This window comes from Mustela lutreola, chromosome 11 (assembly GCF_030435805.1).
Source record: "Mustela lutreola isolate mMusLut2 chromosome 11, mMusLut2.pri, whole genome shotgun sequence".
Lineage (NCBI taxonomy): Eukaryota > Metazoa > Chordata > Mammalia > Carnivora > Mustelidae > Mustela > Mustela lutreola.
Window position 1 is genome coordinate 64,508,546 of NC_081300.1, and position 25,490 is coordinate 64,534,035.

The window sequence follows — 25,490 nt, forward strand, 5'->3', positions numbered from 1 at the left end:
CTACTCCCAGAAGTGAGGCTGGGAAAACCACCGCTTGAGTCAGGGCCTCGGCTGCTATTTCTGTCCCTGAGAAGTTCTGTCGGGTACCTCTACTTGGGAAGCAGCCTGGAGGAAAAACCGGTCATGGCTCCTTTAAAGGGCCCGAGGGGGCGCGCCCCGGCCTTTTGTTTGGGCGGCGGCGGCGGCGCGCGCGTAAGCGTCAACGCCCCGCGCATGCGCACCGAGGGCGGCCTGGTCGTCGTCTGCGGCGGCGGCTGAGGACCCCGGCGGCGGCACCAGCCCCGTATCGGCCCGCTTGTCGCCTCCCGGCCTCGGCTCTCCTCAGCTCGGCACGCCCCGGCTCCTCCTCAGTCCTCCCGATCCCTCGCAGCCCGGCCCTGGCCGCCCGCTTCCGCCGCCGCAATGATGATGATGGCGCTGAGCAAGACCTTCGGGCAGAAGCCTGTCAAGTTCCAACTGGAGGACGATGGCGAGTTCTACATGATCGGCTCTGAGGTAGCCCGCGGCGCGTTCTCGTCCTCCGGCTCCGGCCCAGCGGGAGCCTCGGGGCGGGTCTGCGCGCCGGGAACGCGCATCTCCATTCATCGCGGTGGGCGGGCGCGCGCGGGGGGGGGGCCCGTAGGAAGGAGCGGGGCGGGGCCTGTTTGACTCCGCCCCGCGCACCTCCTCGTTCGGGGTTCGCTTACTCTGTTAGTTATGGTCGGGGGCACGCACCGCGGCCAGGGCTTAGGGCACCACGAGGAGCCACTGGTTCCGCCCTGAGTTGGTACAACTCCAGGCAGCCGCGGAGAAACAGGATGTTTCGGTTAGCCTCTGGGGCGCCTGGGGGAGTGATTTTGAAAGTTTCGCATGCATCCCTCCTCCATTGCTGCATCTGGGACCCCGAAATTGCAGGTTGGAAACGGGGCTCACTGATGTTTCATGCCTCATTGTGTTGGTTACTTTTATTCACCAATGAGAAAATTGGGAGGAGGATGCTTGCTTTTGCGTGGATGAGGCCCCAGTCCCTGAGCTAGATCAATCAACAGTTCCGAAGAAATTGACACTTGGGACTATCCTGAACTTACTTAGAATTTTCAGGGAGAGATTCTAAATATTTTCAGTTCTTAACCGGAAGTGACAGCATTTTGTTGAAACGGCTGCACTTTAGGAAAACCCTACAATTGGTCTTTCTGTGAGAGTTTGTACTAAAAACTAAGCTTTTCTCTAGATTGCCTCAGACTAGCCCTTTTTGATCCAAAAGTAATCCCCAGCTAGTGTGTAATTGGGGATATGCAGTTCAGATGTGCAAATACCAAGCCATAGAGTCTTTTTTGGGTAATGAGATAAGTGCCAGTCCCGGAGAACTAAAACAGTTACAAGATGCCCTGGGTTGTTGCTCCTTGTGGCAGTGTTCAGTATCATATGCCAGCATTTCCTTCCCGTTTTTTAAAATAATGGGGGATTTAAGTCTTTATGATTGAACATAGCATGCATGAATGGAGCCTCATGATGGTCACACTGAGGCTTTGAGGACACCCTGTGTTTTCTGGCTTGTTTTAGTTGTATCGGGTTAGGAGACCAGTGTTGTCAGTAGCATCAGGACTTTAGAGTCCATTTTTCACCAACTTTTATAAAACAAAAGGGCAGGATTTATCCATCAACTTTTCACGTTTTCACATCAGTGCTGCTCTTCAGACATAGTGGGGAAGCGAAGTCCATGCCTGTCCGTGTGCCACAGCTCAGAATGGTTCTCAGTGACCTGTAGGAAGTGCCCAAATGCAGGATACAGGGCATTTAAGGAGTTTTCTCTATGGTACTGGATACATTGTTTAAAGAAGCCCATACCTGATCTAATGGGCAGGAAAAAGCACTCAGTTTGGCCTTGACTCTGGGTGGATACTTTTTTTTTTTTTTAAAGACTTTATTTATTTATTTGACAGATAGAGATCACAGATAGGCAGAGAGGCTGGCAGAGAGAGAGAGGAGGAAGCAGGCTCCCCGCTGAGCAGAGAGCCCGATGTGGGGCTCGATCCCAGGACTCTGGGATCATGACCTGAGCCGAAAGCAGAGGCTTTAACCCACTGAGCCACCCAGGCGCCCCTGGATGCTACTTTTGAAAAGCAAGCTTTCATTTATTAGGTGGAGTATATTGAGAGATGGGAAGGCGGAGGTCTGGTTCCAGCTCTGCTCTGCCTCCTCACTTTTCTCGTGTGTGAGAGATGCTTAGACTCAGTGTCTCTAAGATCTTTCCCATAACACCTCTTGGTGTCTCGAAGGCTAATTGTAGTCTTCTCTTGCAGCCCTGTTGAGTGAGAATTGTCTTTAGACCCAGTCTGTAGAAACCTAGATGGGAGAGGGGAGAGCCGTCTGCTTTCTTGGGCCAGGCTAACAGTTGTCAGACCTCTGGAGGTCTGGGAAGGATGTTAGATCAGGAAGCTGACTATTGATAACCTGTGACAACATTGGGTAGATGGGCTCTGAGCCCCTTCCCCTTGGAAGGGTTGCGTTGGCCATAGCAACACCACTGGGATTGCCTGGGAGGCAACTGCAGTTGCAGCAAGCCTATGTGTCATTGTTTTCCTGCCATCTTCAGGCAGCTGTGTTCGCCAAGCCAGAGTAACAGAGCTGACGGGACCCTAAGAAGTCCCCAGGTTCACACCTTCTTATTTTATTTTATTTAAGATTACTTATTTATTTATTTATTTGGCAGAGGGAGACACAGCGAGAGAAGAAACACAAGCAGGGGGAGCAGGAGAGGGAGAAGCAGGCTTCCCACTGAGCAGCGTGCCCCATGCGGGGCTTGATCCCAGGGATCAAGGGATCATGACCTTAGCTGAAGACAAACGCTTAACTGACTGAGCCACCCAGGTGCTCCTTATTTATTATTATTATTTTTTAAGACTTATTTACTTATTTGAGAGAGAAAGAGAGCACGAACGAAGTGGGAGGGGCAGAGAGAGAAGAAGAGAGAATCTCAAGCCGACTCCCTGCTCAGCACAGAGCCTGACTCAAGGCTCCATCTCACACTTCTGAGATCCTGATCTGAGCCAAAACCAGGAGTCAGGCGCTTAACTGACTGTGCCACCTGTGTGCCCCAACCTTCATTTTATGTTTCACCCTCCAGAGAGGGTGAAGGCTGGTGTAGGGGAAAGCCAGGAAGGCAAAGCCTAGTCTCCCAAGTTCCAAAGGGGTCTTGGGGAGGATGTAAGTGTTCTGGAGCCCTACAGGACCCGCAGAGTAATAGTGGAGGGCATTGTTGTCAATTTCTTTCCAAAAACCTAGTGGAAACTATCTGTTTGCCCCTGAATAGTAATGATACTCAGCCAAATAATGCAGAGAGGGGTCTGTGCCTTCTGTATGAAGCATGAGCGACTGACTGCCTGTGGCCACTCCTTTATCAGGCTGTTCCGCAGCCCTGGTTGTCAATCGTAACAATCTTTGATTTGTGAAAATGGGAGAAACCCATTTTAATTTAACAAATATATCGTGCAGGTAGGTAAATGGAAAAAATAATAGAAATGGCGCTCCGTGGGGCAAAGTTCAGAGTTGCTGCCTGTTTGACAGATGAGTGAGGAGACCCAGGAAAGGGCTGGGCTTCTCACCACTGGTGGAGCCACACATGGCACTCGATCTACTGACTGTCCCCTGCTAGGGGACCCAAGCAGTCATTTTTGCACTGTCAGTGAAATAATTGAGTTTCTTGATGAAAACTTGGAGACTAGATTTCATTTCATTAAGGAAGTCATACTTTGACTATCTGGGGCAGACAAGCTGAAGCAGTTGTTTGGGGTAGTAATGATTTATATAGCAATCTGGTGATTGCCAGTAAGTGCTTTTTAAACTCTTCGGAAAATTCCTTTGGTGTCCCTGGTTTGAGTTTTGTTACTAAACAAAGCAACAGGGGCTGTGGGGAAATTATCCTGCATCTGTCTAAAATTAAAAGACCTTTTTGGTGTTTATTAGATCGTAAAAATATCAAAGTCTTGTTCTTAGGATAAAAGAAAGTCAAAGAGGCCTTACATTTCTGGAAAGGGCCCAGGATCCTCAGTCTAAAATCAAAATCCCCATGAACTCCTCAGTGAGCTCTGGGAGCCTGCATCAGAAGCGTCCTGTCAGGCCTTTCAGAACGTGGTCCTGTCTTCAGGAGGCAGATGTGGCCCCTGCCATGAGGGGCAGATGGGGGCCAGATGTGCACTGCTGTTGAACCCTCGATGTCAGCAGAATGTGTTTTTAAGGCTGCGGAAAGCCTGGGGCCCGGAGGGTAACTCATGTTCAATTTGTCACTCAGCCGGACAGAGCCTCTGCACCACGACCCTCTCTTTCTGCATTGAGGTGTGACCCTCATAATGAGCCTTCTTGCTTTACTCATAGGTGGGAAACTACCTCCGTATGTTCCGAGGTTCTCTGTACAAGAGATACCCCTCGCTCTGGAGGCGACTAGCCACTGTGGAAGAGAGGAAGAAAATAGTTGCATCGTCACATGGTAAAAAAACAAAACCTAACACTAAGGGTGCGTCTTCACGAGGGTTTGTAAACCTGTTTCAAAACCACTCGCTTATGTCATGAAGATAAAACGTTTTCACTCCAGAGTGTCTTCACTGCAGCCCTGACCTTAGCGGGGCAGGGTTGCCCCGGGGCTCGCCACACAGCTCAGGCGAGACAGCCAGCGGTCCCCGTCAGGTATTTTTAGCAGGGCCTGTGGGGGCGTGAGGGCAGCGGGGCCGGGACTCAAGTGGGTGCTGTGAAGACATGTTGGTCTCAAAACGTTTTAGGAATGCTGTGATGCTCTGCCATCTGCCGTGGGCGTGTCGCCATCGTCACCCTTCATGCAGCCCGAGTGGCGGGTGGTGGCCCCAGCTCCCACTCCCCTCTGGGGCTTTCACTGCTTCGCTTCCCAGAGCACATCCATCCCGTAGCACCTCATCCTGGCAGCTGGCGTGCTAGTGCTCTCGTGCATGTCCCTGCTTGGTGTGCCTGAGGTGTGCCTGGGACCTGCTGGCTGAGCTGCCCGACACTCGAGACACGGGTGGGCCTTGGCAGTGGCAGCTCTGCACAGGGCCAGAAGGTGCTCTGTAGATGCTCAGAGGGCTCTGGCGGGAGAATCTCGCTGTACCTTCCAGTTTGGATGCGGCGCAACGTGAACTTGGCAGTGACGCCTTACACAGAGCTGCCCCGGGCCTGGGTTAAGACTCCGCCTTAAGCCGTGCATGCGTGCGTGTGTGCGTGCGTGTGTCCGTGCACGTGCGTGCTTGTCTGTCTGCCCTGTGTCTGTAGGTGCTGCTGTGGTCTTGTCCACTGTGGGCAAAGTAGTGGTTCTTTTAATGCAGGAGCCGGAGCTGCTTTTTTTTATCTGCTGCTATAACACTGCCACTCACTTGCTTTAAAAAAGTCTCCTTTTTGTCCTCCGTCTGCCCCCTGCCCCCCAGTGGAGCACCAGTCACTAACGCAGTGAGTTCCTAGCTTTGCGTTCACCCTGGCAAGCCTCAAGTGAAAAGTCTCAGTGACTCTTCTGCCTTTTGCTTCGGAGACACCTTCCCCATAACTGATTTGTTTCTCCAGGAGAAGCCAGTTGGGATGCGCAGACAGCTAGCATCTCTTGACTGAGGTTCCGCGAAGAGCTCTGGGTCGAGTTGCCTAGCTTCTGTCCTGCTTCCCAGACGGCACGCACTGACTGGCACGGGGCCGGGCATTCATGTTTGGTGTGAAGCAGCTCTTTCTAACTCTCTGGGCTCTTGTCTTAAAAGAAAAGTATTTCTCATCTTTCATTCCATCTCTCCACTTTGCTTCGTGTCGTGGATTGCTGTGGTGTCAGACCTCTTCCCACTGGTGGTATTACTCTGGAGCCTCCCTTCCCTGCCCAGAGAGAACTGGTTGGCTGTGCTACGCTGTAGCTGCTGCTGCCCTGTGTGCTTCCTCTGTGCCAGTGCTCCTGGCACAAATCAGTGCGAGTCAGTCCTCTGGGAGTGTTGACTCGGTAGGATCCCCAAAGCACTCCATCCAGATCGCCCTTTTGGAAGAGGCCAACATTTAGCAGTAGTAAGGGTGACACCTGCTTGTCCCTCCTCGTGCATGTGAGGACCTTGATGTGCCGCATCAATTGGCTGCTGCTCCCCGCTATCCCACCAGCAGGGTGACCGCAGCCGCGTCTCTGCTTACAGATCATGGCTACACGACCCTGGCCACCAGCGTGACGCTGTTAAAAGCCTCAGAGGTGGAAGAGATTCTTGACGGCAATGACGAGAAGTACAAGGCAGTGTCCATCAGCACGGAGCCCCCCACCTACCTCAGGTAGTGCACCCCCCGGCCAGGGCATGCTCTTGGGGCAACACCCACAGGTATTTTTCTCCTACTCCAGAAGTGACTATGATTCAGCTGAGCTGAAATATTTTTCAAAGATGTATTTATTTGAGAGTGGGAGAAAGAGTGAAGGCACAAGTGTGCACTCGCACATCCAGGGTGTGGGGTGGGGCAGAGGGAGGAGGAGAGAGAGTCTTTTTTTTTTTTTTAAAGATTTTATTTATTTATTTGACAGAGAGAGATCACAGTAGACAGAGAGGCAGGCAGAGAGAGAGAGAGAGGGAAGCAGGCTCCCTGCTGAGCAGAGAGCCCGATGCAGGACTCAATCCCAGGACCCTGAGATCATGATCTGAGCCAAAGGCAGCGGCTTAACCCACTGAGCCACCCAGGTGCCCTGAGAGAGTTTTTTAAGCAGACTCCCTGCTGAGTCTGGAGCCAGAGGCAGGGCTCCATCTCAGAACCTGAGATCACAACCTGAGCTGAAACCATGAGTGAGAAGCTGCATGCATTGCTCCACCCAAGCACTGCTGAACCAAAATACTTGGCAACACTTTACCCACTATGCTAACAAATTGTCTTCGCCAGGTTTCCAAGTTTCTTCTGTGTCTGTGGAATTTCTGAGAAACATAGGCCAAGTCTTGGCTTCTGGAAGGCCATTAGGAATGCTTTCTTTTTTTTTTTTTTTTTAAACATTTTATTTATTTATTTGACAGAGAGAAATCACAAGTAGATGGAGAGGCAGGCAGAGAGAGAGGGAAGCAGGCTCTCTGCTGAGCAGAGAGCCCGATGCGGGACTCGATCCCAGGACTCTGAGATCATGACCTGAGCTGAAGGCAGCGGCTTAACCCACTGAGCCACCCAGGCGCCCAGGAATGCTTTCAAACTGGGACTAATCTGTTTGAAAAAATGAGTGGCCCAGATAAATTCACAAAAGAAACGAACAATAGATTTTAAGATTTATTTATTCTTTTAGAGAGACAGAGTGCGCATACATACAAGCCTTGGGGTTGGAAGGGAGAGGGAGGGAGAGAATCTCAAGCAGACTCTGCACTGAGTGCTGGGGGGCTTGAGCCCATGACCCTGCGATCATGACCTGAGCGGAAATCAACTGCTGGATGCTTAACTGACGGAGCAACCCAGACGCCCATGGTTGATAGATTTTAATGTATGAGTTCATAACCTTTGTGTGTTTACAGTATTTACAGTAAGGATTAGGTAAGTAATTGGGTGGTGGTTACATCATAGAGTCTGTTCGTTCAGATTTACTTTCTAATTTTTTATCTTGTTTTTCATTTTCATAGGTAGGCTTTTTTTTTTTTTTTTTTTTAAATTTATTTATTTGACAGACGAGATTATAGGTAGGCAGAGAGGCAGGCAGAGACAGAAGGGGAAGCAGGCTCTCCACCGAGCAGAAAGCCTAATACAGGACTTGACCCCGGGTCCCTGGGATCATGACCTGAGCTGAAGGCAGAGGCTTAACCCACTGAGCCATCCAGGTGCCCCCATAGGTAATTTTATTTGGTATTTATTCATTCAGGTTTATAAGAGAAACCTGGATACTCCAGTATCTAAATAGGTAAAGAATGCCCCCCCCCCCCCGAAACACAAGGAGTAAACAAATAGAGGAGACGATGTTTGTCCCTGTGTAGTGTTTAGAATTCGGAGTAAAACAAATAAACAACTAGCTACATAAAGAACCAGGGAAGGTAGGCTAGAGCTCACACACTCAGGCACCCTGCAGAGGCTTTGTACAAGGCCATGGTGATGACACCAAACCTGTTTTCATTCTCTGGCCCATTAATGTCACCGCTGGGAGTGTGTCCCAGACAAATAATTTAAAAGACCGCCACCACCAGCAGAGACCATAATATGCACCAGAGGCACTTGGTAGCATCAGGAGTAGTAACGGACGATATGGAGCCCCTTGGGCGTCCAGCCTTAGGGAGAGGCCTAGCGAGAAAAGGTGCGGCCAGCTGAGTAGGCTTGGGTGTGACATCCTAGGACATAGACCAGGGCAGACTATCCTCAAACCAGATAGACTGGGATATTGGTGACTGTTTAGGTCATAATTAAATAGATTCTGCGGCAACCAGAAACATGGCTTCGTGTGCATGAACTGTGCAGAATACCTCTTTTACCCTCTCAGTTCTCAAGAACACGTGCATTTAGATGCACAAAACCCCTGGGGGCACCAAGAGGGGGTGGGAAGGGTTATTGTTTTGAGTGATGCGGTTATGGAAAAATCCTTTCTTTCCAGATTTTCTTTCAACTTTTCCATTGGGTCGTTTTTTCTAATCCTCCCCCCCTCACCCCTACCCCCACCCAAAGGTGACACACATCCCACTTGGCCAATGTTGCATGTGTGCTCTGCAGATTCCTCTTTCCCTCTGGGGATGTGGTAAGAGCATAAGGATGGCTAGACTTTCCTAGGGAAGTGGCAGAAGGAAATTATGTACATATGGCTGGGGCTTTCAAGTCCTCACATGTCAGCCAGGAACCTTTTATGGGGCAGTAAACACTTCTTGATGATCATGTCATATGAGGAACAGCTGAGGGAATAGAGTACTGCAGTTACCCCAGAGCCCAAAACTACTGGGAGGGGGGGCTCCTGGGTGGCTTAGTCGGTTAAGTGGGTGACTGTTGATCTCAGCTCAGGTCTAGCTCTCAGGGTCAGGAGTTCCATCCCCGCATTGGGCTCCACACTGGGCATGGCCTACTTCAAAACAAAACAAAACAAAACTGCTGGGAGTGTTGGGGGTAGAAGTTGAATGAAGCTGGTTTCCTTGTGCTCTGTGCTCAGGAAGTGCCCACTACCCAGTCACCTCCATAGGAAGACTGGGGCCTTCCCTCCTTGTCACTGGATGGGTCGGGCTGAGGCTGAATGTCCCCTCTTGGGCAGACCTACGTGTTGCAGAAGAAAGGTTGAATCCCTTGAGCCAGATTCTTGGATTCTGTGTCTGGCTTACTCCCTGTGTCTGGGACAGGATTTGCATGCTCCTTGAGACAGCTACCTGACAGAGGGGCATGGCAGAGCGACCCAGGCCTGGGAACGAATGGGATCTCTACTGAGATAAGGCAGGATTTTTCTGGTGAAGGAGGAACCACAATGCCAGGTCTGAGAGGCTCGGGAAAAAAGTGGTGTTTTTGACCTGTTCCCAAATATAGGGCCAGCTGCACCAGCATCGCCCAGGGAAGTTGTAAAGAACTTGTATTCCTGGGCCCTCTTCAGAGATTAGAGTCCCTTGATACAGGTGGGGCTCGGAGATTTCCTACCAGAAATTTTGCACTTTTTTTTTAAGATTTTATTTATTTATTTGACAGAGAGAGAGAGACAGCAAGAGAGGGAACACAAGCAGGGGGAGTGGGAGAGGGAGAAGCAGGCTTCCTGCAGAGCAGGGAGCCCGATGTGGGACTCAGTCCCAGGACCTGGGGATCCTGACCTGAACCGAAGGCATACGCCTAACGACTGGGCCACCCAGGCACCCCAGTTTTGAACCCTTATGTGAATCTGTGCAGCCAGGATTCAAAACCACTGGCCCATAGGTACTGTGGTAGGGGACCCCAGTCTTGCTGTCCTAGCTATAAGCTCTGCCCAAATTAGTTGCACATTTCTCCTTTGCTCAGGCCTCTTGTATGTGGTAAGGCAGGTCATCAGATCAGAGTAAGATGTGGGTATGGGAGACTTGATAAGAGTCCCAGCCAGGAGTTTGGTACTCTACATCTCTCCCTGCCCCCACCCTCAGAAAAGGGGCGCTCTGCAGTGGCCGCATTGAAGGTGCAAGTGGCCCCAGCTTTAGAAAAGGAAAGAGTCGAAGGGCCTGCGGCCCTGCAGGTCATGGCCACTGCTTCTCCCTCCACCATCCCATGGAAAGAAGGGCTGCCAGCAGCGTCTCCCTGCCCCTCCTGTGAGGACACCGAGGGGAGGGGAATCGAGCAGTTGCTGTCCCGTTCTCAGAACTGTAGCACACAGTCATTGAAGGAGACGCAGTGTGGCCATTGGGGATATAAAAGCAAATGACACACAGTCTCTGCCTTCACGTTGCTCAGACTCACTAGGGAAGGTGGCCTTGAGGATGAAAAAGTCATGCACAGGGCACGGTGGGAAAGTACTTGCCTTTCAGACTAACCCAGCCCTGGAGCCTCGACTTAAAATAGCCTTCTGGTATTTTCCTAGTAGTAAGAGAAGCCTGTAATTTGTAGAGAGGAGTGAGTCCTTTATGGTAGGTCACTTAAATTACTTGGAGCCTCACTTTCTAGAAAGTTTTTACTAACACAGCTTCTCATCCGCCCTGCTGGTCTGGAAACCTAGAAGCCAGAAGTGTTGCCTTGTCCATCTCAAGCTGGCCTGTGTATCTAAAAGAACAGCCTGATCTTGTCTCTCCTCCCTTCCGACTCCTCGGGGACTCCTAGCTGTCCTTGAGAGCATGCCGGCCCCTGGGATCAGGACTGTCTCCATGTCCCACCTGTCCAGCCCTGCCAAGCCCACAGCCTAAGTTTCCTCTCTCCCGCCACTTGTGCACTTCTGGACATGCCCTCCGCATTCCAGTTACTCCCCTATCCTGACTCCCAGTGAGCCCCAACTCAGTGCACAAGGCTCCCCTCCAAGGTCTTTTCTCCTGGAAGCTGCCACCTCATAGACCTTCCCTCCAGAGGGGACAGTGCTTCCCAGGAGTCCTGCCTGGCAGGTACCGTGTTACACTGCGACTCGGGCACTGGTCTGGGCGCTGCTCTGCTGTTTGGGGTCCCTGCACCCTTCGTCTAGCCCGGGTGCCTCTGAATTGGTGCCAGTTGGAGCCTGAGGAGTAGACATGTGCAGAATTTGGGGTGCTTAGGGGCTCCCACAGGGTCCTGGAGCCCAGCAGGGGTGCAGTAGGTGTCCACTGACCGTGACTTGAAGCCTGATGGCCAGTAATGGGCTCCTAGACTGAGCAGGGGTGTTTCTTGCATCTCCCCAGGGAACAGAAAGCCAAGAGGAACAGTCAGTGGGTGCCCACCTTGCCCAACAGCTCCCACCATCTGGACGCTGTGCCCTGCTCCACGACCATCAACAGGAACCGCATGGGCCGGGACAAGAAGAGAACCTTCCCTCTGTGGTGAGCATGCCTCAAACCCTTCCCCGCCATGGATTCCACCTCAGTTTTAGCCTCTTCCCTCTGCTTTGACCTTGTGGTCCCTAAATTGCTATGCTGCCTTCTTGAAACTTGTCCCCCTCGGCTTCGAGGACAGCCAGTGTCACGCTTGCTGCTGCTCCAAGGCTCTGCCTGCTTTAGTCTCGCTGCTCTCTCCTGTCTCCAGCACCTCCAGTGGTGCTCCTGAAGGTGCAGCCCTTGGATCTTCCCTTGTGGTTTCAGACGCCATTCCACGGAGAAGCCTCTGGTTTGTTCCCTGCGGCCACCGGAGCAGATCACCACAAGCTGGGTGGCTTAAAACAACGCACGTGTATTTCTCACAGTTTAGGGGCAGGAGTTTCAGTGCAGCAAAATCAAGGTGTTGGCTGGACCCTACTCCCTCTGGAGGCTCTCGGGAGAAGCAGTTCCTGCCTGTTTTGGCCCCTGGTGGCTTGTGGTTGCATCACCAGTATGTGCCCCAGTGGGTCACAGGGCCTCCTCATCTTAAAAGGATGCTTGTGAGGTGCATCAGGGTCACTTGCAGAATCTTCTTCTCTTAAGCTAATTAAATCTGCAAAGTCCCCTCTCCCCCGTTTTGCCATATAATGATCACAGGTTCTAGAGATTAGGACTAGATGTCTTTTGGGAGGCATTTTTTTAAGTATCCACTCCCACTTTCATCTCTGCAGCCCGGCCTCAACCTTACACACTGTCCTCAGGTGTCTGTCACACGCTGTTTGCAGACCGTCCAACCCAGGACATAGCAATCCTAGCCTTCCTGCGCTCAGGCCAAAGCCTCAGAACTCTGCCCTCTTATGCCCCAGAGCTAGTCTCAGCAGATTCCTGCCTTCTCGGCCTTCCAAGTGTCCAGAATTGGACCACCCTCAGCCAGCCCCCCACTCAGGTGTGGGCCCCCTCGCCCCAGGGCAGATTGCGCCGCTCCTGTTGCAGGTCTTCCAGATACCCTGTCACGTGTCTGCCAGGACTGGAGTCCTTATAGCGGCTACCACTCTCTGGCTGCCTTCACTCTGCCTCAGACATACGAACCTCCATGCTGCCTTCAGAGCCACTCAGAAGCTTCTGCCCTTGTAGTTCCCTCTGCCAAGAGTTCACCCCTTGCCAGCATCTGCATCGCTGACCCCTTTTCCCTCTTCCTTCATTTTTCCCTTTCCTTCCTTTCGCTCTTTGACCTCACTTTCTCAGCACTGCTTTCCCCTCTTGTCCCTTTCCCTATCTGTACTTCCCAGAGCCTTGGTGTCTGGCCTTTGTTTGTCTGTCACTTTTGCCCCACCTGAGACAGGTCTCAGCCCTCTGTATTCCACAGACTCCCTTAGGGTCCCCTTACCCTCTGGCATCTCCCCCATCCCCTTCTGTCTCCCCCATCCACCGCAGTCTGTTCCCTTTTTGTCTGCCTAAAATACAGTTATGACCACAGAGCTGCCTTGCTTTGGGTTCTCCTGGGGCTCCCTCAGGGAAGAGGCTGGATTCCGTAGCCTGAGGTGGAGAATCGTGGGTACTTGTGGACGCCTGTAGCTTCTCTGCATCCCCCACGCTGCTCCCCCTCTTCCTTCCAGTCTGCACTCCTCCTCCAGGGCTCTGGCTTTTACTCCCCCAACAGCTCCTCACTGCTCCCGCCCCTTGGCTTTTGCTCAAGTGTTCTTCTTCTGGAAATATCATTCCTTTCCTACAGTTTTCTGTGAAAATTCTGCCTGCCCTGGGGCTTAAATCTGCTTTCCTTTGGGGTGCATCAGGGTTATAGCTCACTGCCCAAGGCCACAACTCCCTCTCCCTTCCCTATATGTCCTTGAAGAGTGAGCTGTGCCCTTGTGGCTGCAGGACCCCTGCTGACTCGTCTCTGCCAGCTCAGCTCTCAGTCAATGAGTCGCCGTAAGAAATGGGATTTTCCCCTCTGGCCAGGTTCACAGTGACCAGTAGTGCAGGGAGGGAGGTCCTGAGCGTGGAGACCCACAGCACCCCTTGCTGAATTTGCTGCCACTTCACTTCCAGCTTTGATGACCATGACCCAGCTGTGATCCATGAGAACGCATCCCAGCCTGAGGTGCTGGTCCCCATCCGGCTGGACATGGAGATCGACGGGCAAAAGCTGCGAGATGCCTTTACCTGGAACATGAATGGTAATGTTGGGCTCTGCGAAGCCCAGGCCCGACTGTGGTGGAACGGTTCTTTTTCTTACCTACTGCCCATTGGGATCCTGGACTCTGAACATGACATTCAGAGTGTCATGGCATAGATGGGGAGGGTGTGGACTCTGTGTTCAAATCCTGCTTCTGCACCCCCATAACCTGAGGGTTGGACCCATGAGCTTCGGGTTCCTTCCTCTCCCACTGAGCGTGGGCGGGTCAGGGGCCAGTCACGATGCAGGCTCTCTATCCACAGAGCTTGATGATGACCTTGATGCTGCTTAGACCAGTTTGGCCACGTGGCCATCCATACACCTCCCATCAGCCCTGTCCACCCCTCTGGTTTTTCATATCTGTGTGTGTGCTAATACCTTGCTGGGCCCCATAAGGTCTGCCCTTGCTCTGTTCTTCCTCTTCCCATCCTTGGCTTTGTAAGTCCTGGGTCAGGTTCCTGCTTTGCCCTGGCTCCCAAAGTCTGAGCATGACTCCATGCAAAGGAGCAGACGAAAGCATAGGGGATGTTTGCCGGAGTGTTGGGTTCTCATCCCAACGAGGAAGGAGGATTGCATCTGTGTTTATTTTTTCTTTATTGTTTTCCTGAATCTTTCAGACTGTTTGCAATAAACAGACTATTTATTTTCAGATCCAAACCAAACAACAACAATGAAAAACCCCAGTCAGTATCATTTTTTTTAAAGATTTTATTTATTTATTTGACAGACAGAAATCACAGGTAGGCAGAGAGGCAGGCAGAGAGAGAGAGAGAGGAGGAAGCAGGCTCCCCGCTAAGCAGAGAGCCCAATGCAGGGCTTGATCCTAGGACCCTAAGATCATGACCTGAGCCAAAGGCAGAGGCTTTAACCCACTGAGCCACCCAGGCACCCCATGAGTATCATTCTTAAGTGAAGGAAAGTTGAGACTGTCCAGAATCTCACCATCCCTGCTAATAGTTTCCCTGCCAGTCATTTGCACATGCAAACATACTTAACAGACTTGTAGTTAGAGTGCAAGTATAATTTTATTTTAATTCACTTATAAGTATCTCTCTGGTTTCTTTGGTCTTCATAATTAGTGCACGATTTTCTGATGAGTATAGTGCCTCTGTTTGCTCAAACTCCTCTGCTGTTAAACCTTTCCATGGCAGAGAACATCATTGCTTACAAGTTTTTTCTCCCAGAGGGATTTCCTCAGGGAACAATGTGTGTAGTTGTTGATATACAGTTGTCTTGAGCTTTCTGGAGGAATCCGGGTGCTTCCTGTGGTCATCTCCTGGCACTTGACATGCCAGGCCTGAGTCCAAGGGCCTCTGCCCAGCTCTGGGAACAAGACCCAAGAGCCAGGTGCCTGTCCTCCAGGGCCCATGGGTTAGTGGGCTAGAGAGAGGATATGGCCAGTGGGAGTTGGGATGAGGGGTTCCAGGAGGTTGTAATGAGCATAGACAGGGCAGGTATGGTGCGTTGGTGATACTCCAACATGGGGACAGGACAGCTGATGAGCCCTAGGCCATGGCCAGTGCTGCACAGCCTCTGTTACACCATTCCCGGCTTATCTCTGCTGGTGTGTGTTAGAGTTCATTGTTAATTCATCTTTCTCTCTCCCTGTTTCAACCCCTTGAGGTCAGAGAGCTGTTTTTGTTTGTTTGTTTGTTTGTTTTTTAAATCACTGCTCTTCTTACAACATTTAGCATAGAACCTGGCCTTAGGCCATGGCATAGGAACGTAGCTGTTCAAACAGACGCCGTACACGTATTATGTTATCCTTCTTCAATAACATGTAGAAAGCTCAAACTATTTATCTCTACTCCCACCCTATTTTAGAAGGGAGAAGGCATCTTACATGGGAACGCTGGGTACAAAAGAATAAAGCAAATGCAAAAGATGTCATTAGGGAAAATTGGATGAGGCAGAAAATGAAATGAGAAGATGCAAAATGAAGCCAGTGTTCTGGTTCATATACTCAGTTCAGTAGGCGTACGGTGTGAGGGGAGGGCATGCCACTCGGCCCTTTAGAAATGGGCAGAAAGCGACAGGATGATCGGTTCTGCAGTTCCTGGTGTGGTCAGGATGAGCAGCCAGTCGAGGCTCAGAAGCGACAGAATCACAACGTACTGTTTGTATCCAAAAGCACCTTTCCCCCTGGCTCTCAGAAAGAGGACACTGTAAAACGCAGTGAAGACCTGTATCTTTCTGGGAACACTGCCAGGAGTTTCTCTGGGCTATTCCTCAAAGGAGTCCTCTGGTAACATATCCTATCCCCCACTAAGTATAATTTGGTACAAACCCTTGAAGAACCAAAATAATTTTGTTCTGCAAGCTCTTTATCAGCCCACAGTGGTACTTAGCCTGTCTAAGAACTGTAATTCTTAACTGGTGATTAGGAAGCTCTGCCCCTGGCATGGGAGTTAAAATTGCATGTTCAGAATCACTGGTGTTCTTTGTGATCATATCTCATTTACTTCAAAATTTCAAGTAACTATGGTGGGTGTGAGATACTTTATCGTATCACCAAGGGACTGAAGATGTTGAGTGCCGTGAATGAACTACATATCCTCCAGAACCAGGACAATCTTCAGACCTGGGATTTGGCTTCAACAAACTTTTTGGAAGGAAGCTGTTAATAATGAGTTCAAGGTTATCTTCTCTTAGAAGGATATGAAAGAGAGCTTATGTGAGTCACTGGTGAAGTATGACATCATCTGTCTCAATAGCCAGCCTCCCTGGGGTGTGTTAAAATCCTCCAGACAGGATGAGCTGCTGAACAAGTGGAACATGTGGACACCAGTGTGGCCCCACCAGGGGCTGAGGGCATCCCAAGGCAGTGCCCTGAGCTACCCCAGGAGAAGGTGTGGCATCTTCTCCTGCACACGGGCCAAGGGTGACCAGGGCCCTGCAGGTTAACTCTGTGGGGCGTGGCTACAGGAAGCAGGCTCTAGAGATTTGTGTCCATGTGTTCCCTTTGGATGCTTAAAAACCCTAAGTGACAGATTCAGGAAGCCAAGTGGATCCCAGCAGCATAAACCCAAAGAAATCCATGCCAAGGCCTATCTTAATTAAACTTCTAAAAACTAAACCCAAAGAAAAGATCTTGTAAGCCGAGAAAAAGAACACCTGACTTAGAGGGAAAGACCTAGGCTGACAGCAGATTTCTCATCCGAAACCATGGAGGCCGGAGAAAATGGCACGTGGTTTTTCAAGCACTAGAAGAAAAGGACTGCTGATCTTGAATCTTAAGACCCAGTAAAAATATCCTTCAGGAATGAAAGGGAAATCCTCAGATGAAGGAATACTATCGCCTAGAGACCTAACCTAAAAGAAGGGAGATGATAGGGCACCTGGGTGGCTCAGTCGGTTAAGTGTTTGCCTTCAGCTCAGGGCATGATCCCAGAATCCTGGGATCTAGCCCTGTATCAGGCTCCCTGCTCAGTGGGGAGTCTCCTTCTCCTTCTGCCTCTGCCCCTCCACCTGCTTGTGCTCTCACTCACTGACTCCCTTTCAAATAAATATTTTTTTTAAAAAAAAGAAGGAGGGGCACCTGAGTGGCTCAGTCAGTTAAGTGGCTGCGTTTGGCTTGGGTCATGATCTCAGGGTCCTGGGATCAAGCCCTGCATCAGGCTTTGTACTCAGTGGGGAGCCTGCTTCTCCCTCTCACTTCCCCTCTATGTGCCCGTGCTCTGTTTCTCTCAAATAAATCTTATCTTAAAAAAGGGTATTATAAAAGAAACTTCGGAACATCATGAAGGAAGAATGAATATGATAAGCAAAGGTACGGGTAAATATAATAAGCTTGCTTTCTCCTCTTGAGTTTTCTAAATTGTGTTCAACAGTTGATGCAAACGTGGTAATGCTGTCTGATGTGGTTCTAAACATATGTAGAGGAAATATATTAAAGATACTCATATTATAAATGGGGAAATGTAAAGGGACGTGATGAGAGGTAAGGTTTCTATACTTCACTTGAATTGGTAAAAATTAAGAAACCATAGACTGAAAAGTTATGTGTATATGATATTACATGTAGAAGGGCACTTGAAAATTCTCCACAAAGAGATATGCTCAAAAATACTACAGATAGGGAGCCTGGGTGGCTCAGTGGGTCGAGCCGCTGCCTTCGGTGCAGGTCATGATCTCAGGGTCCTGGGATCGAGTCCCGCATCGGGTTCTCTGCTCAGCGGGGAGCCTGCTTCCTCCTCTCTCTCTCTCTCTGCCTGCCTCTCTGCCTACTTGTGATCTCTCTCTGTCAAATAAATAAATAAAATCTTTAAAAAAAAAAAAACTACAGGGGCGCCTGGGTGGCTCAGTGGCTTAAGCTGCTGCCTTCCGTTCGGGTCTTGATCTCAGGGATCTGGGATCGAGCCCCGCATCGGGCTCTCTGCTCCGCAGGGAACCTGCTTCCCTCTCTCTCTCTCTGTCTGCCTGCCTCTCTGCCTACTTGTGATCTCTGTCTGTCAAATAAATAAATAAAAAATCTTAAAAAAAAAATACTACAGATAAATCAAAATGGAATCCTAAAAAATGTTCCAACTAATCCACAGGAAGGCAAGAAAAGAAAACAGGAAAAACAAAAACAAAGTGGCAGATGTAAGCCTTAATATGTCAGTAATTACCAGTTAAAAAAAAGAGATTCTCAGAGTGCATTTTTTTCAACACTTCATTTTTTAAAAAAATATTTTATTTATTTATTTAACAGAGAGAGACTCAACGAGAGAGAGAACACAGAGGGAGTGAGAGAAGCAGAAGCAGGCCTCCCGATGAGCTGGGAGCCCAATGTGGGGCTCAATCCCAGGAGCCCGGGATCATGACCCGAGCCAAAGGCAGATGCCTAATGACTAAGCCACCCAGGTGCCCCTCAACACTGCATTTTTTATTTATTTTTATTTTTTATTTTGTTTTAAAGATTTTATTTATTTGACAGACGGAGATCACAAGTAGGCAGAGAAGAAGGCAGAGAGAGAGGAAGGAAAGCAGACTCCCTGCTGAGCAGAGGTCCCAGGACCCTGGGATCATGACCTGAGCCAAAGACAGAGGCTTTAACCCACTGAGCCACCCAGGCACCCCAAAACTTCATTTTTTAAAGTAACCTCTACACGCAACATGGGGCTCGAACTCACAACCCCAAGATCAAGAATCACATGCTCTACCAACTGAGCCGAGTGCATTTTTAAAATGATAGATTATCTAAATGAAACTTATGTCAAATATAATGCTATAAGTAAGTTGGATGTAAGAACACAGAAAATATACATCATTCAGGAATTGATCAGAAGAAAGCAGAAACGGTAGCCTTAGTATCAGATGAGGCTGACTTAAGAGCAAAGCAAATGACCACAGGTAGAGAGATGAAGTACAGTCATACCCCGTTCTCCATGGGGAATATGTTCCAAGGCCACCAGTGGGTGCATGAAACTGCAGATAGTGCCCAGTCCAATGTATACCATGTTTTTTCTTATGCATACCTACTTACAATAAAGTTTATAAACTAGGTACAGCAAGAGATTAACAATAATAGGACAATTATAACAGTGCTGTAATAGAAGTTGTATGAATGTGGTCTCTCTCAGAATACCTTAGTGTACTGTACTTACCCTTGTTCTTGTGATGATTTGAGATGATAAAATGCCTACGTGATGAGATCTAGTGAGCTGTAGGATTAGCCTACTGTGATCTTCTGATGATACCTCAGAAGGATGGTCATCTGCTTCCAGACCAAAGTTGGCAACAGGTAACAGACTGTAGAAAGCAAAACCACAGATAAGGGTTGGGGGTGTCTGTAATGATAAAAAGGCCAGTCCACCAACAAGACATAGCAATCCTAAATATGTGCGCACCAAACAGCAGAGCTGGAAAAAATGGGAAGCAAAAACAGAACTGAAAGGAGAAACAGACCAATCCACAATTACATTGCAGACTTTGGTATCTCTCTCTCTCAGCAACTGATAGAGCAACTAGACAGAAAATGAGCAAGATGAGCGGCGCCCGGGTGACTCAGTTAAATCCTCTGCCTTCAGCTCAGGTCATGATCCCAGGGTCTTGGGATCGAGCCCCACACTGGGCTCTCTGCTCAGCAGGGGGCTTGCTTCCCACTGCCCCCCGCCCCCATCTGTTGCTCTGCCTAATTGTCTCTCTTTCTGTCGAATAAATAAATAAAATATTTTTTAAAAAAAGAAAGAAAGAAAATGAGCAAGATGATAGAAACCCACCACCACAAGCAGCAGCCAGCAGTGTCAAGCATTTGTGGAACACTGCATCTGTCACAGCAAAATGCATACTCTCTTTAAAATCTTTTTTCTTTCTTATTTATTTATTATTTATTTGACAGAGAGAGATCACAAGTAGGCAAAGGCAGGCAGAGAGAGAGAGAGGAGGAAGCAGGCTCCCTGCTGAGCAGAGAGCCCGATGTGGGACTCGATCCCAGGACCCTGGGATCATGACCTGAGCCGAAGGCAGCGGCTTAACCCACTGAGCCACCCAGGGGCCCAAAATGCATACTCTCTTTAACTTCCTGTGGGACATACACCATACAAACCATGTCATGGGTCATAAAACAAACCTCAACAAATTTAAAAGAATTGAAATTGTACATTATGTGTTCTTCAACCAGAAGGGACTCAAATGCTTGTAAACTCGGCAACATGTTTCTAACTAATTCATGCTTCAAAGAGGAAACCTAAAAAAAAAAAAAAAAAAGAGGAAACCTAAAAGGAGATAAGTGTATACATGAACCTGAATGAAAATAATCACATACCAAAATTGTAGGATACAGCTAAAGTAGTCCTGACAGGGTAATCTGTAGCATCAGAGTTTACAATAGAAAAGTAGAAAGTTTAGAATCTAATCTAAGCTTCTGCTTCAAGAATTGAGAAAAAGAAGAGCAAAATAAAACCAAAGCAAGCAGAAGGCTGGGCATAATAGAGCAGAAATCAACAACATTAAAAACAGAAAAACAATGGAGAAAATTAATGAAATACAGCTGATACTTTGAAAAAGCTCAGTAAAACTGACACACCTAGCAGGACTAGCAACAAAAGATGAAAACAAAAATTATCAAGTTCACTACAGATTTGGTAGATATCAAAAGGGAATACCACAAAAGCTCTACACACATAAGTTTGACAATTTAGACAAAATGGAGCAGTTTCTTGTAAAACATAAGCTACCACAGTTCACTCATTATCAAATAGATAATTTGAATTGCCCTATCACTATTAAGAAATATGATTCATAATTTGAAAACCTCTCCAAAAGGAAATTTCCAGGCACAAATAGTGGCTCTGGGGAATTTTACCAAACATTTAAAGAAGAACTAACATAAATTCTCTGCAGTCTTTTCCAGAAAATAGAAGAGGGAACACTTCCCAATGAATTTTACTGCCCCCCTGCATTCCACAAAGCTCATACTACCTTGTTATCAAAACTAAAGACAGTACAGAAATAAATTGTAGACCGGTATCCCTAATGATTATAGACATAAATCGGTTTGTTTTAAAAAGATTTTTTTATTTATTCATCAGAGAAAGATCACAAGTAGGCAGGGGGGGTGGGGGGGGTCAGAGAGGCAGGCAGAGAGAGGGGGGGGAAGCAGGCTCCCCGCTGTGCAGAGAGCCCGATGTGCAGCTCGATCCCAGGACCCTGAGATCATGACCTGAGCCAAGGGCAGAGGCGTAACCCACTGAGCCACCCAGGCGCCCCATATAGCCACCCAGGGACGCCTGGGTGGCTCAATCAGTTAAGCCACTGCCTTTGGGTCAGGTCATGATCCCAGGGCCCTGGGATCCAGTCTTGACAGCGCTCCTTGCTCAGCAGGGAGCCTGCTTCTCTCTCTGCCTCTTCCTGCCACACTGCCTGCTTGTGTGTGCGCTCTCTGTCTCTGTCTCTGTCTCTCTCTCTGACAAATAAATAAATAAATAAAATCCTTAAAGTAGATTTTGTGCTCAGCACAGAGCCGAAGCAGAGCTTGAACTCACAACCCTGAGATCAGGAACTGAGCTAAGATCAAGAGTCAGAACAAATGACTGAGCCACCCAGGCACTGGGACACATAAATCCTTAACAAAAGAGTAGCAAACAGAATTCAGCAATATATAAAAAAAATTGTACACCAGTGACCCAAATAGGGTTTGTTATTCTGGGGATGCAAATCTAGTTAAATGTTTGAAAATCAGTCTACATAATGTACCGTATTAACAGACTAAAAAAGAAAAACCAGGCGATAGCAATTTGTTGCAGAAAAAAAATTAACAGTCATTCTTGACAAAAACTTGAAGCAAAATGAGAATAGAGGGAAACTACTTCAATATAATAAAGAGTATATTCAAAATATCCTATAGCTAACATACTTAATGGTGAAAGACTGAATGTTTTCTGCCTATGATCAGGGACAAAACAAAGATGTCTGCTCTCATCACTCTTGTACCTAGCCAGTGCAGTTGGGCAAGAAAATTAAATTGAAAACTTAGAGATCAGAAAGAAACTGTCCCTGTTTGGGGGTGGCGAGGTGGCTTAGTTGCTTGGGTGCCAACTCTTGATTTTGGCTTGGGTCTTAATCTCAGGGTCCTGGGATTGAGTTCCACGTTGGACTCTGCACTCACCAGGGATTCTGCTTCAGGATTATCTTTCTACCTCTGCCCCTCCTCCTGCTCACACACACACTCTCTCTCTAAAATAAATCGTAATAAGTAAATAAGTAAACTCTCCCTATTTGTAGACGACATGATTGTCTACATAGAAAATCCCAAAAGATCTACAAAAAACCTGTTAACACTAGGGATGCCTGGGTGGCTCAGTTGGTTGGACGACTGCCTTTGGCTCAGGTCATGATCCCGGAGTTCCAGGATCGAGTCCCGCATCGGGCTCCCAGCTCCACGGGGAGTCTGCTTCTCTCTCTGGCCTTCTCTTCGCTCATGCTCTCTCTCATTGTCTCTCTCAAATAAATAAATAAATAAAATCTTTTAAAAAAAAACAAAAACCTGTTAACACTAATGATGAGTTCAGCAGGGTCATAGGATACAAGATAAACATGCAAAAATCAATTGTATTTCTATGTACTATTGGTGAACAATGGGCACTCAAAAATATGTTACCATTTACATTGACATAATAAGAAAAGGAATACTTTGGGGGCACCTGGGCAGTGCAGTTGGTTGAGCAACCAACTCTTTGGCTCACGTCATGATCTCAGAGTGTGGCATCAGGCTCCACATTCAGCATGGAGTCTGCTTGGGATTTTCCCTCTACCCCCATGCACACACACGAGTTCTCCATCTCTGAAAATCTTTAAAAAGAGAAAAACAGTACTTTGGTGTAAATCTAGCAGACATTTATAGGACTTATATGCCAAAACTAGAAAAACGCCAATAAAACTAATTAAAGAAGATTGAAATAAATGGACAGGCATACCATGTTCATGGATTAGAATACTCAAGATGTCAGTTCCCCTAAATTGACCTGCAAGTTGAATGCAATTCCTGTGAAAATTTCAATAAGACTTTTTGTATATGTAGACAAAATTACCTAAATTTGAATGGAAAGGCAAAGGAACTAGAATAACTAAAGCAGTTTTGAAAAAGAATAAAGTAGGAGGAATCAGTCTCCCCAGTCTCAAGTCTTAACATATAGCTACAGTAATCAAGTCTGCATGTTAATCTACAGTTATCTCAAACTAAAAAGTTTAGTAATGTTTTGCACATTGTACTCATAGGGTGCTTCATAGGGCACTTCAGCTCTATGCTGCAGTTTCCAAAATTAACTATGCTTGCTTGCTATATGAGTTACTGATCTTACTGGCTGAGTGTTCTGGGTCTGTCCTGGTGGTACTGTTAGGATGGCTGGTCTCTAGCCCTTCTGGGCTAGTGAGGAAATAGTAGGGTAAGTTGTTGAACAGACCTTGTTCCTGATGATGGAATCATGCTGTGTACCAATAAGGGGATGCATCCTTTCTTGTCTGTGGCTCATCCCAGAAGTGGTGCATAGCCATTACAGTTTGGGTTACAACAATAGGGCAGAACAGATAGAACATTTGATCTCATGGTACCTTGCTAACTGGCCAGTTGCAGATGGCCCAGTGCAAATTCATAACCTGGTATGGCTACATTTCCAGCATCCAGGGTCCATTTACACCTGCATATTTGTCACCTTTTTATGTATATGTCCTGCCCTGAGAGAAGCTGAAGTAAGGTCCCTAAAAAGCCACAAGCAGCCTAATATCTCAGGGATTTCTCTTTTGGAAAGGAAGTGGTGAATGATGGTATGCCAATGGGACGCTGACCTCAAAGTGACTTATCTGGAAGGAGACTATTATTTTGGTCAGACTTCCATAACAAAATACCAGACTGGATTATTTAAATGATAATTCATTTCCTCTCCATTCAGGAGTCTAGAAGTCCCAGATCAAGGTGTCAAAGGATTGTATGTGGAACGAGGGCCAGAAGCCGGTGATGCTCTTCCTCCACTTCCTCCCCCGGCTCCATCTCTGGGAGGGTTACCCACCCTCCCAGAGTGGTCATTCCCTTCATCCTCAACTTTGTTGGGGAGGTCTAGTAGAAAAGGAAGGGGATGGGGAGGCTAGGGCCAAACATGGCGAAGTTAGGTCCTGCAATCAGTTGGCAATTCCTGCCCTTTTTCCTGATTTCAGAGAAGCTGATGACCCCTGAGATGTTTTCAGAAATCCTCTGTGATGACCTGGATTTGAACCCGCTGACATTTGTGCCAGCCATCGCCTCTGCCATCAGACAACAGATAGAATCTTATCCCACGGACAGCATCCTGGAGGACCAGTCAGATCAGCGTGTCATCATTAAGGTGGGCAGTTCTTCACCCTACTCCAGAGCCTGTCTTGTCCTGGGTGGTTATAGGGTGCTGAGAGTACATTGAGTCCTTGAACCTCCTTGGCCTTAGGGTCCATGCTGTGGAATTGGACTTCTGGAAAGCTATCCTAAAGGTAGCATGTGACTCTTTACCCCAGGAAGGGTTGTGGCTGTTTTCTCTGAGTAAGAGATGTATTCTGGGTGTATTCAGGGCATTGCCAGGTGTTGAGCAGAGCCCGAGTGGTACAGAGGAGATGAAGCCGGCTGACAGGCAGAACAGGGAAGCCCACAGTGAGATGGACAGCAGTGCCACATTCTTCCTGTGGACTGGCTGGGTCAACCACACTTCTCACTATCTAGTAACCCACTTCAGTTCTGGAGGAAGATGTTGCCTTACCCATTGTTTTGCAGGTGAAGAGCTTGCCACATGAAGAGGTGAAATCACCTGCCCCATACTGCCCAGCTGATAAGTAGTAGTGCTGAGATTTAGGCCTAGGCCTGCTTGCTATAGCACCTGTGTGGTGTGAGGTGTTATTTCATTGTGGCTTCGATTTGCATTTCTGTTAATTAGTGATGCTGAATATCTTTCGTGTGCCTTTTGGTCAATTATAGATCTTTGGAGAAATGTGTTCAAGTTCTTTGCCTTTTTTTAATCAGGTATTTTGTTCTTTTGTTGTTGAATTTAACAAGTTCTTTATATATTGTGGATATCAGCACTCTATCAGATATGTGATTTGTAGATATTTCATCCTGTTCTGTAGGTTGCCTTTTTACTCTTTTTTTCTTTTTAAATTTTATTTATTTATTTGGCAGAGAGAGAGAGAGAGATCACAAGTATACTGAGAGGCAGGCAGAGAGAAGAGGGGAAGCAGGCTCCCTGCTAAGCAGAGAGCCCGATGTGGGGCTGGATCCCAAGACCCCAAGATCAAGACCTGAGCCAAAGGCAGAGGCATATCCCACTGAGTACCCAGGTGCTCTGCCTTTTTACTCTTTTGATGGTGTCCTTTGATAAATAAAAGTTTTTATTTTGATGAAGTCCAGTTTGTCCTTTAATTTGTTCCCTGTGCCCTTGGTCTCATATCTAAGAAATCACTGTCAAATCCAATGCTATGAGGCCTTTTTCTGTTTTCTTTTAATATATTTATAGTTTTAGCTCTTACATTCG

At 48.1% G+C, this 25,490-nt stretch overlaps 1 protein-coding gene across 2 annotated transcripts in view; it reads left to right on the forward strand.

Moving 5' to 3' along the window:
- The first annotated feature begins 224 nt into the window (after positions 1-224).
- Positions 225-25,490, forward strand: part of SMARCB1 (SWI/SNF related, matrix associated, actin dependent regulator of chromatin, subfamily b, member 1) — a 37,528-nt gene continuing 12,262 nt past the window's right edge. The window contains exons 1-6 of one of the 2 annotated variants that reach the window (XM_059140791.1): positions 225-495; positions 4,354-4,492; positions 6,141-6,270; positions 11,235-11,372; positions 13,395-13,522; positions 24,154-24,320. In XM_059140791.1, coding sequence (XP_058996774.1) covers positions 403-495; positions 4,354-4,492; positions 6,141-6,270; positions 11,235-11,372; positions 13,395-13,522; positions 24,154-24,320 — 795 coding nt within the window. In that variant the 5' untranslated portion in view covers positions 225-402. The remainder of the gene's footprint in view (positions 496-4,353; positions 4,493-6,140; positions 6,271-11,234; positions 11,373-13,394; positions 13,523-24,153; positions 24,321-25,490) is intronic. The other variant, XM_059140792.1, reaches the window with a different exon arrangement.